Genomic DNA, 16,574 nt, shown 5'->3' with positions numbered 1-16,574 from the left:
TCCAACAGGAAAAACTCCTTCCGCAATCCAAGACTAAGCTTGGTGAGATCTCTTCCTCCTGTTTTTCAGATTTACATATCATCTGAAACAAGATGATATATAAATTGACAAATATAAACATATATTTTTTATTTCAAGATATGTTCATATATAAGCCATAGATGACTTTTTACCCAAAATCAGAATATATACATAAATGTTATTTTCTTTTTGCCCCAGGGTTAATAAAAATGACTATTTTTTTCAACAGATTTCATCTGAATGAGTCTTCAAAACCACCCAATAATGTAGGAGACATTATGATTTGCATTTTACAGAAATTGAAACAGAGGTACAAAGACCTAAGAAACTTACTTTTGGTCTTATCTTACATATTTATCTAATTATAGGTAGACCATTATCAAAACCCAGAGCTTATCTCCTGTTTAACACTAAATTTCTGCCTCCATAAAATGTTGGGATTCTTTTAAAGAGAACTAGAAATTAACCAGAGATTAATTCAATGATTCAGGGTTTTTTGGAACAGAAAATTGACTTTGCGACTTTATTTTGGTGGTGGTGGTGGAGGGGGGTTATCTGCAATCGGCTCTGCCTGAAACCAGTTGAGTTTATGTTAATGAGAGAAGCCTAGAGATAGAACATAAATAACAATAATAATGCTGATGTTTGCATTTGTATAACTCGAATGATGTGGGGGATTTCAAGCCATTAGCACTTGCTTATTTGAACGGACCATATACAATAAGAGCGACTAGCCCTTCCGGAATGGTTGGCTTATCTGGAACTCTTTCCAAAGCTCTTCTTATCCTGAATAAAAGCACATCAAACCAAATTGAACCACTAGATTGAGCTCCATCCCTACCTACCGAAGAAGGTCATTTGCATTGGATTTTTACCTAAAAGCCTTGTTTCATCTGAGTTTCAGAAGCTTGGATTTAAATTAGAACACGTGAACATGTATTTTACAGTTCAAGTGGAGGCCTTCCTCCTATATTATTTAAAATCCAGCTCCATGGCTGAACCTGCCGGGGATTGGTCAAAGCCTTAAGGTCTACTTTCCTGGGACAATAAACAATATTATAAGCAAAACAAATAAAATCCTGTGTTCCTTTCTATTTTAAAGTCAACTTAAAAATGAATTGGAAAGTGCCTCCTCCACCATTAAGTGAGCATAAAATATCAGAAACATTTGTAGAGCTCCCTACTGTGGGAATGGTATGGGGTCATATCTCAATGCCCCCAGTTCTCATAAGCGTGAATAAAACCTTTAGCTAAGGGTTTAGGGTGCATTCTCTTGTCACGGGGAAGTAAAGCCCCCTCTACAAACCACAGACTACCGGTCAGTATTAGTCAGAAGAACTTATCTGTGGCTACCTTCCTTTCAGCCAGGAACAGTTTCAATTGCCTATGAATCACAAAAGGCAAATCACTCCTCACTGCTTTAGAATCTCCAGGAGATATCCTAGTTTTAATGACCCATTGAACTTGCTGTGAGAGCCAGCAAATGTTGAAGATTAGTGCCAATCTTTGTATGATAATCAAGGAAAATCAATCATCCAAATACATTATCTCTTTTCTTTAATAGCCCTATATTTTATCTTTGATTGGATTTTTCACTTTTCATTATAGACACAGCCATATCAGAACCCTGATAAGGCCTGGGGAAGCAGGATGGAGAAAGGAGCCGAAAGCCTCCACCTGAATATAAAAGTACGCCCTGCTGTGTTCCTGGGGTTGTGTCGGACCGGGGCTCGAGTGAAGTGGAAACTGTGGAGACGTAGTGGCTCTCTTACAGATTTGGTAGCCGTTTTATCGAGGGTGCTGTGATGCTTGTTGGCCCTACATGCAAAATATGATAAAGTGAAAGCACCAATGATCTTCCAAGAAAAGCAGAAAATCAACAAGGCGTGATCAACTAAGAAGCTCTTTCATTCCCTACGCAATGTTCGATTTATTGTGCATTTTGAATTTTTATCTCGGTATGACTTGCCACCTACATACCTCAATGAGGTAAGGATTAAAATAATGTCTTAAAGTGCTTTGAAACAGGGATGAAATGTTTGTTCTTTGACATCGGTACAACCTCGTGGGTAGGTTTTTCTTACGTTGAGAATTATTTTAACTTAGGTAAACATATAATTTCTAAATCACTCACATTTGTTCTAAAGCCTACGATGGCTCCTTCATATTTGAGTGTTATGAGCATCGTTTGCCCAAATCCAACCGATTTTTTGTGAATTCGGAAATAATGTGTGTAATACCCATGGAATATCATAGCACGAATTTAGGAAAAATCTCAAGCCAGGGATTTTTACTACCTATCCGTGCCCTACAGCTGAGTTTAAAAAGAAAACAATATATAAAAATGACTTGAGGATTCGGAACATTTGATCCACCTTTTAATTTGGTCTAATATACCAAAACTTTGCTATAAATGCCTTAGAAATCTTATTATTCTTGATAGTTTCAGCAGACAATTAAAAAGCAGTTAAAAATAAAGTTAGCTGACTCATTTTGGGAGTTTAGCTGATGATGTTACTGGCAGCTTCAACTTCAACAGATAATGTTATCACAAAAGGCAGCCCAACTTTAACAATAGAGAAAATTTCTCTAAAATAATCGCAATAGAGAATTGATACAATATATTCTTTAGTAGTTTGTGGTTCTTCTTTACAATAGAATTCTTAAAAACTAAACCCACTTAGACACCTCAACATATTTTGTAAGAGGTAGATGTTGCATCTAAGAAACATAGAAACAGAACACAAGTGACTTTCTCATGAAGAGAAAACAAACAAAACATCCTACAAAATCGGCCTGCTCAAAAAAAGAAAAGAAAATCTACAGAGCAACAATAACAGTAAGTATTCCACTTAAATAGATTTGGAATATAAGGCTTCTAAGTCCTGGATCCTTTTTTTTTTTTTTTTTTTTAGTATGATTTTTTAAAGACTATTTAAATCTTATTTAGGAAGGAGTCAATAGCTTAATTTTAATATTCACTTTTGAAATGAAAAAGGACTCATGTCTGTTCATGTAGACAAATTATTTCTAAAAAGAAACACCACCTGTATTATCAGATTCTGCAGTTATTCCTAGATTAGTTATTCTTGGCAGTGGTGCTGTAAAACGACATGTCAGTGTGTGTGTGTGTGTGTGTGTGTGTGTGTGTATGTGTGCATGCATGTTCCTATGTGTTATGTACCAGGATTCTATTAAAAGATCACAAATCGCCACCTTACTTTTACAACCCAATTAAAACATACAGCAAATTTAGTCACTAATAAAAAAAAGTTGATGAGAACCATGGAAACCTCTTAAATTAGAAGTCAGGTGGACCTGAAATTTAAAAAAAAAAAAAAAAAAGTTGATAGAATCACACAGTCAAGGTAGGAATTTGTAATGTAAATGTTATCCCAAAACATTTAAAGACATAGAGGTTGGTTTTTAGTAAGGGTCTTCTTAGCTACCTTTGCCACCAAATTCTTAAAGTGGTCATAATGGAAAAATTATTTTTAAATGGGTCATGATGGAGAAATTATTAAAATAGTAATAATGGGTAGGGGCACCTGACTGGCTCAGTCAGTACAGCATGCAAGTCCTGATCTCGGGGTTGTGAGTTCAAACCTCACGTTAAGGGTAGAGATTGCTTAAAACTAATTTTTTTAAAAATATAAAATAAAATAGGGGCTCAGTCGGTTAAGCAACTGACTCTTCACCTTGGCTCGGGTCATGATCTCACAGCTCATGAGTTCGAGCCCTGTGTAGGGCTATGTGCTGCCAGTGTGGAGCCTGCTTTGGGCTCGCTCTCCCTTCCCCTCCCCCACTCTCACCTTCTCTCTCAAAATAAATCAGTAAACTTAAAAAAAAATGACACATGTTCCATTCTTTGATTGATGTAACCTCATCTGGATTTTTTTGTTTTGTTTTTGCTTAACGAATCTGTAATGGGCTGAACTGTGAACCCCCACTGTAAATCCATATACTGAAGCCCCCAGAACCTTAGAATGTGACTGCATTTGGAGATAGAGTCTTTAAAGAGGTAATTAAATTAGTTGTTAGGGTGGTCCCAGATCCAATCTTTTAAGTGGAAATTTGTACACAGGAGAGACCCCAGAGGCATATGTGCACGCACAGGGAAAGATGATTTGAGGACATAGAGAGAGGAGGGCATCTGCCAGCCAAGGCCAGAGGCCTTTGAAAAACCAAACCTGCTGATCTTGATCAGCCATGATCTTGGACTTGCAGCCTCCAGAACTGTGAGAAAATTAATTTCTGCTGTTCAAGCCCGCCAGTCTGTGGCATTTTGTACGGGCAGGCACTGAACTAAATGACCAGTTCTGTTTTTCCAACGGTTAGGTTAGATTTTTAGCATTCCATTGAGGAACTAAAGGGCCCTAACCCAGAAAGACAGTTAAGTCAATGAACCACAAATTTGAGAGCCAAGGTCTCGACCAAATCCATTCGGCTGATGTTAGGTTTATTAACAAGCAGCATGGTCAGCATCCGAAGGAAAACTATGCCAGGTAATTGTTCTAAGCACAGTACTGTATAAACTCATTTCATCTTCACAAAACCCTAGGTTGGGGGGGGGGGCAGGGAGTATTACTGTCTCACAGGTGAGGAAATGGCGGCACAGGGAGGTTGAGTCGCTGGCACAAGGTCACCTAGCTAGCAGGTGTGAGAGCTGGGATACTAACTGAGGCAGTCCAGAGAATCTTTGCTCTTCACCAGTAATCTAAGTGGCTTCCTTAATTAGGAATCTAATACTTCTTATCCTTCCTCACCAACCCAGCACACATCAGGTAGAAGTCAGAGGGGAAGTTAAAAGATCCGAATTCAAGCTCAGCCCCTTATCTCTCCAGGTAGCTTCCTTATCTGAATGATAGTGATATCCCTTTATGGGAAAGATAATGCCTACCTGCTGTGGGGGTCAGCTCAGACAATTAGATGAAGGTGCTTTGCAGGTGGGATTAGCCCCATGCATTGGAGGCGTGTTTACAGGGCCTGTGATTCCTTTTGAAAATATTTAGAGGGGTTCTCTGTTGAGTGGGAATCCATGGTGGTCTTAGTTCCACCAGGGGTTTATAGCCCCTATCGGTTGGTCTTACCTCTACAGTCCATGAGGGCTCAACCATGCCATCCACACAGGTCCACCTTTGCCTCCTGGAAACCATTTTGTGGGCAAGTAAGGATGGGAGGAAAAAGAGGTCCCCGCTCACCTTTTCCTAGCCCCTGGAGCCTTCTCTCTAGCCTCCCCTAGGCTTCTGCAAAGCCCTTAGAAACACCAGCTTTAGGAAAAGCAGAGTCTTTGGAGGAAAAACATAGGTGAGGGGGGCTCTGAGAGAAAAGGAAGGCTGGGGTGCCTGACTGGCTGTCAGTATAGCATGCAACTCTTGATCTCAGGGTTGTGAGTTCAAGCCCCACATTAGGTGAGGATTTGCTTAAAAATTAAAAAAAAATTTTTAAGAAAAAGAAATGGAAGGCCAACCTATTGAATAAGGCAAGCACAAGACCAGATGTTATGGCAGCGCCTTGTGGGATCCTACTAAACCGGCCCGAAGCTCCTCCCTCCCACACCCAACTTCCCAGAGTGCATTCAGGCTCATTGCCCTCCATGGTCCAAGTGGCCGTGAGGCACTCTAAGGCCACCAGTCTTCCCCAGAGTGGGCCTGGGACGTGTGAGTGTTAGACCCAGTCCACCCAGGTTGTAAACACTGGCCCTCCAGGTGAACTTCTGTGGCTTCCTCCCAGGCCTCCCCCAGCTTGGACCTTATGGAATCGCACTCGGTAATGTGAGTTGTCAGGCAGTCACCCCCATCTCTGAGCCTTGGCCACAGCAACACTGTCCATTCCTCTGCCATATACCTGTTTGGGCTGAGGAGAACATTTACTTAATTCCCTTCCTACTCTTGATCTTAGCACAGGCCTCCTCGGGATGAGAAGAGAAAAACTCTTCGGAGAACCCACTTTTGAAATCGACACTCCCTACAGATGGTTAAAGCAACCAGCTCGGTTAAAGCAACCAGCTCGGTTATTGTAGCTACTCCCATGTCAGGATCTAAACCTCTCTCATCTCCTGTCCTCTCATCTCCTGTGAGGTTGAGGCTTAATTATCTTGTGGAGAGAGCTCTTAACATCTTGGCAGGCACAGAGCACCAAGCTTACCCCCACAGGAGACTAGCAAGGCTGGGACTCGTATTTTGGTTTTTTTAAGTTTATTTATTTATTTTGAGAAAGAGGGAAAGAAAACAGGAGCGGGGGAGGGGCAGGGAGAGAATCCCAAGCAGGCTCCTAGCTGTAGGCACAGAGCCTGATGCTGGGCTCGAGCCCGTGATCTGTGAGATCATGACCTGAACTGAAATCAAGAGTCAGATGCTTAACCGACTGAGCCACCCAGGCACCCCAGGCTGGGCAACCTATTTGAGCTAAATCTTAACATATTCAGAGCCATAGGAGTTTTTTCCCTGTGCTGTTGGCTTCTTTCTATGCTACTAAAACTTGTAGAACAAAGGACAAAATGCCTCAGGCTGGGCTACATACAGCACACGTTCTCTAGCTGTGTGGCATGGCCAAAGGGAAATGCATGGGTTTGATGTTACCTCTGTTCTCATAGAAATACACACTGCAAGAAATTGAGCCCTCTACTTTTTTAAGATGTTCATTTACCTCATGGTGCTGGTCATCCCAGCCAGTAGTGAAGGCCCCCAGTAGTCCAGCCTTCCCAGGTAAATATGGCATGCAACACCCCAGAATGTCATCTGGCCATTCTTCCTACACTCTTGCCACTCCTCAAGTGGACAGCTAGATGTTCCAGGCCCAAACTACCATCTATCTGAAAACGATTCCAATCTAGTATTTTTTAAAGTTACATATTCTAGGGGCGCCTGGGTGGCTCAGTCGGTTAAGCATCCGACTTCGGCTCAGGTCATGATCTCACGGTCCACGAGTTCGAGCCCCGCGTCGGGCTCTGTGCTGACAGCTCAGAGCCTGGAGCCTGTTTCAGATTCTGTGTCTCCCTCTCTCTCTGACCCTCCCCTATTCATGCTCTGTCTCTCTCTGTCTCAAAATAAATGTTAAAAAAAAAAATTAAAAAAAATGACATATTCTAGACCATCAAGAGGTGCCACTGACCACATGCAATCGAGTCTTGCCATTTGTTTCCATTTGGGGGATCCTCGTGCGTAATTGCCTACAGTCATTGTGGGGCATCAGAGAGCTAGCATCAAGTTTTATGTTCATGAGACAGTCACTAATACTGAACATACTAAACATAGTTGTGCTGCTTTTTACACAGAAAATGAATCTTTTCAAACTCAGTTATGGTTATTTGCTAGCTTTGATCTTCTACCTGAACAATGTTTCTCTCCCTTTCCAATGTCCTTCACTGTTTTCTGATGAATGAGAAGGGGCAAAGAAAAATTGCCAAAATTCCTTTTTTCACTTTGATAAAAAGTTTTAATGATGTTTAAAAGCAGTGTTTTAGTGCCCCCTACTGGTATGTAACATTAGTAGTCCATTGGCAAAAAAAGTTTTGCAAAAAAAAAAAAACAAAAAAAAAAACCTCAGAGAAAAGTTTAAAAAAAAGTCTTTTATCAGCCTTTTAAAAATTGTTTAATTTGGGGGCACCTGGGTGGCTCAGTCAGTTAAGCGTTGGACTCTTGGTTTCAGCTCAAGGCATGATCTCATGGTGCATGGGTTTGAGTCCCGAATTGGGCTCTGCATTGACAGTGCTGAGCCTGCTTGGGATTCTCTCTATCTCCGCCTCTCTCTGTGCCCTCTTTCTCTCTCTCTCTCTCTCTCTCAAACAAATAACTTAAAAAAATTTTTTTTAAAGAAATTGTTTAATTTTTTCAAATTTATTTATTTATTTTGAGAGAGAGAGTGTGCATGAGTGGGGGAGGGGCAGAGAGAGAGGGAGAGAGAATCCCAAGAAGGCTCCGCACTGACACAGGGCTCAATCCCATGAACTGTGAGAACATGACCTGAGCCAAAATCAGGAGTCAGTGCTTAACCAACTGAGTCACCCAGGCACCTCGAAATTTTTTAATGTTTTAGTAGGCTCCACACTCAATGTGACGCTTGAACTCATTACCCTGAGATAGAGTTGCACAGTCTAGCAGGTGCCTGAGTGGCTCAGTTGGTTAAGCATCTGACTTAGACTCAGGTCATGATCTCACGGTTTGTGATTTCAAGATCCTCGTTGGACTCTGTGCTGACAGCTCAGAGCCTGGAGCCTGCTTCGGATTCTGGGTCTCCCTCTCTCTCTGCCCCTCTCCCACTTGCACTTTATCTATCTTGTTAAAAAGTAAGTAAACATTAAAAAAAAAAAGCCTTGCATACTGTATCAACTGAGCCAGTTAGTTCTAAACGATTAGAAATTACTTAATTCCTTTTGAAGATTTTTCTAAAATTATTTATTTATTTTAGAAAGGAGAGAGAGTGGGAGTGGGGGAGAGGGACAGAGAGAGAGAGAGAGAGAGAGAGAGAGAGAGAGAATCTTAAGCAGGCTCCACACTCAGTGAGGACCCCGATGTGGGGCTCAATCACATGACCCTGGGATCATGGCCTGAGCTAAAATCAAGAGTCAGATGCTCAACCCACTGAGCCACCCAGGTGCCTGAAATTGTTTAATTTTTAAAATATCTTAAGGGTAACAAATACTCCACAACTTTCATTATTATTCATAATATAGGCATACTTTAACGTTAAGTGTCTTGAAATCTCCATTAATTTTTTATTCAGTCTAATCTTTCATTTTGGGGGGGAAACTATATCAATTGCATTTTTGGAAACTGGGTCAATTTTACTTAATACATAAATATACTTATTAAAAGAAAATTTTCCTTAGATCTTCACAACCCTGAAGCATCTTTTTTTCATTAATCTAAAAATAGCATTGTTCTGCTTGAGGAAAAGGGAGGAAGTAGGCTTTGAGAATGAATCCATCTTTAAAGGAAATTTATGCCTCAGGTTTTCATAAACAATGATGATCATGGAAGTATATTAATGAATAGCCATTATGATAAAACCCCAAATCCCTAGAAGGATAACAGACAAACACTCCATGACACATGAGAGACTATGAATGAAAGGGAGAGGAACTGAGGCAAACAGGGTGGGTGGTCACTTGGAACTAGGATGACGATTAAATGGGGAGAAAGATTCGGGCTTCTGCGTGGTTCAGTTGGTTGAGCATCTGACTTCTGCTCAGGTCACGATCTCACAGCTTGTGAGTTTGAGCCCCGCGTCGGGCTCTGTGCTGACAGCTCAGAACCTGGAGCCTGCTTCGGATTCTTGTCTCCCTCTCTCTCTGTCTCTCTCCAAACTAGGCATTAAAGAAAAAAATTTTCACTGGTGCTCTGTCTCTCTCTCTCTCAAAAATAAATAAATATTTTTTTTTTTAAAAATGGGAGAAAGATTTTTGTCCTTAATAAAGCAAGCCCTGCTATAGATAGTAAAATAATTTTGCAACATCAATTTGCACAGAGAAAGCATTTTTTTCTCATTGCGTTTGGGTAGAATGTACAGCCAACTGGGGCAAAAAGGACCCCCTATGGCCTACAGCTCTCTGTCCACTCTTAGCCAGAAGGAAGAGGAGAAAACGTTAAGGCAGCGTCCAAGCGCCCCTCCACAGCCAAGTGGAGCCTGATCTGCAGTGATGGGTCCCAGGGGCCCATGGAGGGGAAAGACACTAATTTAGGGGTTTCCACTTTAGTTGTGGATAGGCGGGCCTGTTTTTGCAAAATCAGAGGGAACCTAGAGACAGATTCATGTCAAAAATACGCCAAGTGAAATCATTTCACTTATCACCTTGTGCCAGATTTGAAAGATTAGCCCTGACAGTGAAAAACACTGAGTATTATGTCTTCACAAGGAGCAAAGCTTCCCAGGAAATTTAAATTGCCTAAAATACTCTCCTGTTAGTTCCTCAAGGATTTGCTAAGCTGTTTTCAAATCCTCTAGACCTGATCTTCTCATGCTTTTTATCCTCATCCTAATTTTAATTTTAAAATTCGTTGGAGGAGAGCCTTGGAGGTACGTTTGTCATATTCCTCTTATTTCTGTCACTTTTTTTCCACCTCTTGCTTTTAAAATCTGTTAAGTGAGAAGCGGACGTTTCACCGAGACATATACTTAAGGGTCCAAAACTGTGGAATGTCTCGATGTGTCTCGATTTCTGCCAAAGTCTTAATTCTAGGTATTCTGGCTTCAATGTTAATAATGACCATTATTAGTCATACTGTAGGGAGCAAGCTGCCTTAACTGACAGTTCTCCTGAAATCAAACCTACCCGTTATAACTTCACAGGACTTAGACAACTTGGAAATCCACGCTTGACTCCAGGGTTTATATTTCTCATAAGGTCAGAAGCACATGATAAATTTGAGCTATACATCTCAGCTCAAGCTCCAGGGGAGGGGAAGGGACAGGACGATTTTTTTCTTTTTTATAAGCAAGCCTATTAACATGCAGATCATTCTCATGAAGGAGTTCAACTTCACCTGCATTCCATAGTTTGACTGTAATACCTAGCTGGAAGAAAGGGTAAAAAAAACCATCCCCCACAAACACACTACGGCTTATGCGGTCTTAAATGTGCTTTAAAGGCATAACTCCTACAGGTCGGGAAAGTTGGAAACCCTGATGTAAAAAGCGGTTGTCCTAATTTTTTTTCTTTACTTTCTTCTTTTTTAAATTAGAGTAGGGTCGACGCACAACGTTACATTAGATTTAGGCGTACAATGTAGTGACTCAACAAGTTTATGCATTTTGCTCTGCTCCCCACAAGTATAGCTACCATCTGTCCTGATTTTCTTTCTTTCTTTTTTTTTATTTTTTAAACGTTTATTCACTCCTTGACAGAGAGAGACAGAGCGTGAGTGGGGAGGGGCAAAGAGAGAGGGAGACACAGAATCTGAAGCAGGTTCCAGGCTCTGAGCTGACAGCACAGAGGCCAACACCGGGCTTGAACCCACACACCGTGAGATCATGACCTGAGCCAAAATTGGATGCTCAACTGAGCCACCCAGGTGCCCTTGCCCTGATTTTCTTTATGCTGAGTTCTACCATTAGCTTAGGAAAAACCTAGGATTACATGATTGTTCAATAAGAAATTCACTGAAGCTTGCTTATGCACAATGTTTAAGGCTATAGTAGAGATATATGAATAAGGGCTAACATTTGGTTCGTGCTTCCTATGTGCCAGGTACTTTATTCATCTTATACAACATATCACAAGCACCCTACAGGGTAGGAACAAGTTTTCCAATCACTATCAAATAAGCGAACTAAGGCACAGAGATGGGAAATCATTTATACACAATGACGGAGCTTGTCATGGGGCTGGGCTTCCTGTGCTTGTGATCTAAGAGTCGTGTGCTGCATTGACACTGTCCGATGGGGGCAAGGGGGAGACGAGGGCCAGCTCTGTAGGGAGATCCTGGAAGGGAATCTCCGAGCAGCCACTGCTAAGCTGTGTCTTTTGGAAATGGTAAGGTGTTTCTCAATTAGAGAAGGAGGTCTGTGCTCCAGACATGGAATAGCACATGGAAAAATAAAAATGTTTGCCATTTGGGGCACCTGGGGTGTCTCAGTCGGTTGGGTGTCCAACTCCTGATTTCTGCTCAGGTCATGGCCTCACGGTTCATGGGTTGGAGCCCCAGGTCAGTGCTGTCATCACAGAGACTGCTTGGGATTCTCTCTCTCTCTCTCTCTCTCTCCCTCTCTCCGCCTCTCTCCTGCTCTCTCTCTTAAAATAAATAAATAAACTTTAAAAATGTTTGCCTTTTAATCAAAGCAAGGTTATGGAAGGCTTGGTGGGGGAGGTTGGGTGGGAGAACTATATTGAAGAGAAGCCTGTCAACACCGTGTTTTTAAAAACGAGATCACTCGAGAAAGTGTGTGATCTATTTTGGGTTCTTTTAGTTATGCACAGAGAAGCAAATTCATCCTCATTTTTCTAGAGGAGACAGGAATGTGATGCTTCAGGAAGAAATGCAAAGTGTTCTGCTATTATCTTCTTGTAGGACTATGCTCCAGTAAATTATGTTTCCATTAGGGGAACCCCTCTTACCTAAATCTGGATTTAGCCCACTGGGTGCTTATAGATTATAGTATGATGTCACAGACTTGAATATGCTGAGCTGGTATTTGCAAAGGTGGTGAGGACTGAGAGAGATCAGAGGTTTGATCCTTTCACCACCTGTGCTGGATACAACACTGGGAAAGGAGGCTGGGCAGCCTAGCATACGTGGGGTTGGGCTGTCAGTGTCTCCCAAGTTGGGGAATCAAGAAAAAGGACCTGACGGGCCTCTGGCTGGTTCTGTCTGTACAGTAGGTGACTCTTCATCTTGGGGTTGCGAGTTCAACCCCCATGTTGGTGGTAGAGTTTACTTAAAAAAATAAATTAAAAATCGAAATTAAGAAAAAAAAAAAGAGGGGCACCTGGGTAGCTCAGTCGGTTCAGTTGATTTTGGCTCAGGTCATGATCTCGAAGGTTGTGAGATTGAGCCCCGCCTGGGGCTCTGTGCTGACGATGTGGATCCTGTTCGGGATTCTCGACCTCTGCCCCTCCCTGCTCACACACTCTTTCTCTCTCTGAATAAATAAAGAAAGAAACATTAAAAAAAAAAAAGAAAGAAAGAAAGAAATATGCTGCCACTGTATTTCCGCAGGGGAAATATAGGCATTTGGGGCAGTTCAACACGCTGGACTGTCCTGTGTATTACAAGGTGTTTATTTAGTAGTGCTGCCCCCCCCCCACCACCGCCCCAGTAACACCACTATCCCCCTGAGAGTCATGGTGACAACCAAAAATCAAAAACTATCCTCCTGACACACACATTCCCAAATATCCTCTGAGTGGGGTGCTACCATTTCACAGTGAGTTTAGATAGAATTTTAAGTTAATGTCCTGAAATGTCCATATATCACCTGCAGTAAAATAGAGAATTAACTGGTTTTCAAAAAAAAAAGGATACCACATCAGAACAGGAAATCATGATTCAGATTGCAATTAAACCCCCCCCAAAATCCGCCCATGTCCCCAAAATTCATATATGGATTTGGAGGAGTGTCAACTGTTCAAACTATATAGTACTTAGCACAAAATAGGCACTCAATAAATATATATGGTACATACGTGTGGTATAATTGGAAGGATACATAATCTGATTGGGTTAAAATATACTGAGCTCTGATGAGTATTGTTTTATAGCTAATTATTTGCATGCCTGTCTTCCACTCCAGAATGAAGCTATTGTAGTTAGGGATCATAATTTATTCACTTTTATCTCCCACAGTAGACCAGTAAATAACAGGAAGTATCTTGAACACAGGAAAGGTCAATATCAATGGAAAGATAATAAGTAGTTGAATTAATTGGTAGTATTGCTAATGCGTTGCTCCCATGACTCCTGGCTGTATTTCAGAATCATCTGGGGAGAGGGAGTATTGTTAAAATTCCAGATTCCCAAGCCTCACATCAGACCCTCTGAAATCAGAGTCTCTGGGGCTGAATCGGCAGCATTTGTATTTTTGTCAGATTCCCCAACTGGCTCCAATATGCCTGCCTTTTTGGGGGGGGAGATCTGCATTAAGCAACATCCCAGGTGATTCGCATAACCTATCAGGATTACTAGTTTAAAGGAAGCGCAGCTGCATCCAGTCCTCATGCTGGGCGCTGGTGCCCCCTTAAGGTTTTGAGGCTGGTTGTTATGCAGCATGTTATAGCAAGAACTAACCAATACTCCCTCAGAAAGTTATTGAAGGAGGCGCTTCAGCAAAAGATGAAGTAAACTAAGAAAGAGGAATATGTAAGCAATATAGGAAGAAATATAAGCAACATAGGAGAGAAGTGCCCTTAGGAAGACATGAACAGAGATCCCAGGATAGCGGTATTCACCATGTGCATTGCACAACCAGTCCAGAGCAGGTGAAGAGCTCCCAGGGAAGCCTCCCTCAGGAAGCTGAAACGGATAACACGAGAAGCATCTCAATATCTTCAGAGGAGAGATCTAGACCTTTAGGGAGTTTTCATTTGATTTCTCTGTTATTGGTACAGTACCTCTTACCAAAGCCTGGTATCTTCCTGCCCAAACCTTTTGTTTTACTTTCTCTGGAACACATCTCCAGAGGTAGGTGACACAGGCACCTAGCTTCCAGTGTTTGCTGTTATTGTCTTTTTTTTTTTTTTTTAAGTGAACACTACCCCCAATGTGGGGCTCAAATTCATGAACTTAAGATCAAGAGTCACATACTCCACCGACTAAGCAAGCCAGCCAGGCGCCCCACCTGGCTTCTTAAACAGATTTTCAACCAATCTTCCTTACTTTACCTGTTTCCTTCTACCCTCGCCTCCAGAGGAATCTGGTGCAATCAACCACCGATTGGGGGAAGTGGGTAGATTCTGTAGCATAAAAGAGGTTGGTCCCATTTTCCTGGTCTGCTAATACCTTATCACTCACCCATTGTCCATCCAGCCTCCAAAATGTTTTCATCTCTTCTTCCATTCTGTCCAACTTTATGCACTTAGGCCTCTTTTTATTATTATTATTTTTAAAGTTGTTTATTTATTTTTGAGAGGGAGAAAGGGAGAGAACGAGGAGGGGAGGGGCAGAGAGAGAGGGAGACAGAGAATCCAAAGCAGATTCTGGGCTCTGAGCTGTCAGCACAGAACTGAATATGGGGCTCGGATTCACGAACCGTGAGATCATGACCTGATCTGAAGTTGGATGCTTAACTGACTGAGCCACCCAGGCAGGGGCCCCTGGCCTCTTTTTTTTTTTTTTTTTTTTTTTTTTTTTAGGTTTTTTTTTTTTTTTTTTTTCAACGTTTATTTATTTTTGGGACAGAGAGAGACAGCATGAACGGGCGAGGGGCAGAGAGAGAGGGAGACACAGAATCGGAAACAGGCTCCAGGCTCTGAGCCATCAGCCCAGAGCCCGACGCGGGGCTCGAACTCACGGACCGCGAGATCGTGACCTGGCTGAAGTCGGATGCTTAACCGACTGCGCCACCCAGGCGCCCCCCTTTTTTTTTTTTTTTTTAGGTTTTATTTTATTTTATTTTTTTTCAACGTTTATTTATTTTTGGGACAGAGAGAGACAGCATGAACGGGCGAGGGGCAGAGAGAGAGGGAGACACAGAATCGGAAACAGGCTCCAGGCTCTGAGCCATCAGCCCAGAGCCCGAATTTTTAAGGAAAAAAAAAATCCTTTTACAGTCATTTAGTGACGTTTCAGGAAGGAAGGTAGATGGCATGTGTTCCGTCTGTTATCTTTAGACAGAAACCCCGGTATAGATTGCAAGTATGATATATTTCAAAAGTTTTTGTTATGGAAAGTTTGAAATATATACAAAATACATATAATGTTAACAACCCATCGCCACATTACCTATCACCAGTTTCAACAACTACCAATTCAAAGTCTATCTTGTTTCAATCCACATCCCTACCTATTTGCCCCACCTCCTGGATTATTTTGAGGCAAATCCCAGGCATTATATCATTTCATCTGTAAATCAGTGATGGATTTGAAGTGTTTGCATAACTACCACAAGTAATGAATTTCTGATTAGGGTACTTCAAATGCTAACTAATCCCTCCCCTAGAGAGTGGGTTCCTAATTAGGGTACTTCAATGTGCACAGCCTCTAGGGTGTAGATTAAAGTTAATTTATACACCCATACATCACACACTGTTAATACTAAAGTATTGTAAAATAAATCATTATACAGACAATTCGATGCAGTGAAACTCAGAGGTCTAGGAGAATTAATGTGTTTTGTTGGCCAACTAGACAAAACACGCAGAGCTGACAGGTGCATTTTGCCCTTGGGAGAAGAAAAGAGAAATACAGTAAAACCTTGGGTTGCGTAAAATGTATGCAATAAAATGCATATATCTATTATAATTTATATATACATAAATGTATGTATGTATATATACACACAAACATGGGTGTATGCATACATATATGTATGCATACATGCACATATATGCATATGTGTATATATACACATTTATTTATTTATTTATTTATTTATTTATACATAAATTTATTGCATAAATGCATAGAGTTGGGTTGTGTAAAGTGTGGGAACAAGGCTGTGGCAGTGCAAGTGATGAGTCTGTTTAACGACAGACAATGCGATTTCACATGTCCACGAAATCCTCAAGAGGAGGCAAAAGCAAGCGTGACTGGGTAGGTTCCTTGTTATAGTTGCACAAAAAGAAAAAGATTCCATTGAGCCAATAGATCGGAGTGATTCTGTTACTGATAGTGAAAGTCATCTACACAATAACCTTCCTCTCTCTCGTCTCCCTCACACCAGCCATGAAGGTTTTCAAAGGTAAGGGTGGGTTTAATTTATCTTTCTTTATATTTTGTATTTTCTTTATTATTTAGTATCATATTGCAGTAGTGTAATCATTTTTATAGGAGTATTTTGGGTTGTGAAATGAACATCTGAGTTTCCATTATTTCTATGGAGAGATTCGCGTTGATACACAAGTGCTTTGGATTACAAGCATGTTTCCCGAATGAATTACACTTGCAAACCAAGGTTTT

General features: G+C 41.3%; 1 protein-coding gene across 1 annotated transcript in view; it reads right to left on the bottom strand.

Annotated features, from left to right (window-relative positions):
- Positions 1-1,774: 1,774 nt before the first annotated feature.
- The window catches only part of MRPS31 (mitochondrial ribosomal protein S31), a 63,636-nt gene continuing 48,836 nt past the window's right edge, over positions 1,775-16,574 (bottom strand). Inside the window, exon 7 of the mRNA XM_086713026.1 lies at positions 1,775-1,839. Coding sequence (XP_086569152.1) covers positions 1,790-1,839 — 50 coding nt within the window. The 3' untranslated portion in view covers positions 1,775-1,789. The remainder of the gene's footprint in view (positions 1,840-16,574) is intronic.

The sequence above is a fragment of the Puma concolor genome, chromosome A1 (genome assembly GCF_028749965.1).
Source record: "Puma concolor isolate L17-30 chromosome A1, mPumCon1.1.hap2, whole genome shotgun sequence".
Lineage (NCBI taxonomy): Eukaryota > Metazoa > Chordata > Mammalia > Carnivora > Felidae > Puma > Puma concolor.
The sequence above is the reverse complement of the archived record's forward strand: the minus strand, read 5'-3'. Positions and strand labels throughout refer to the sequence as shown.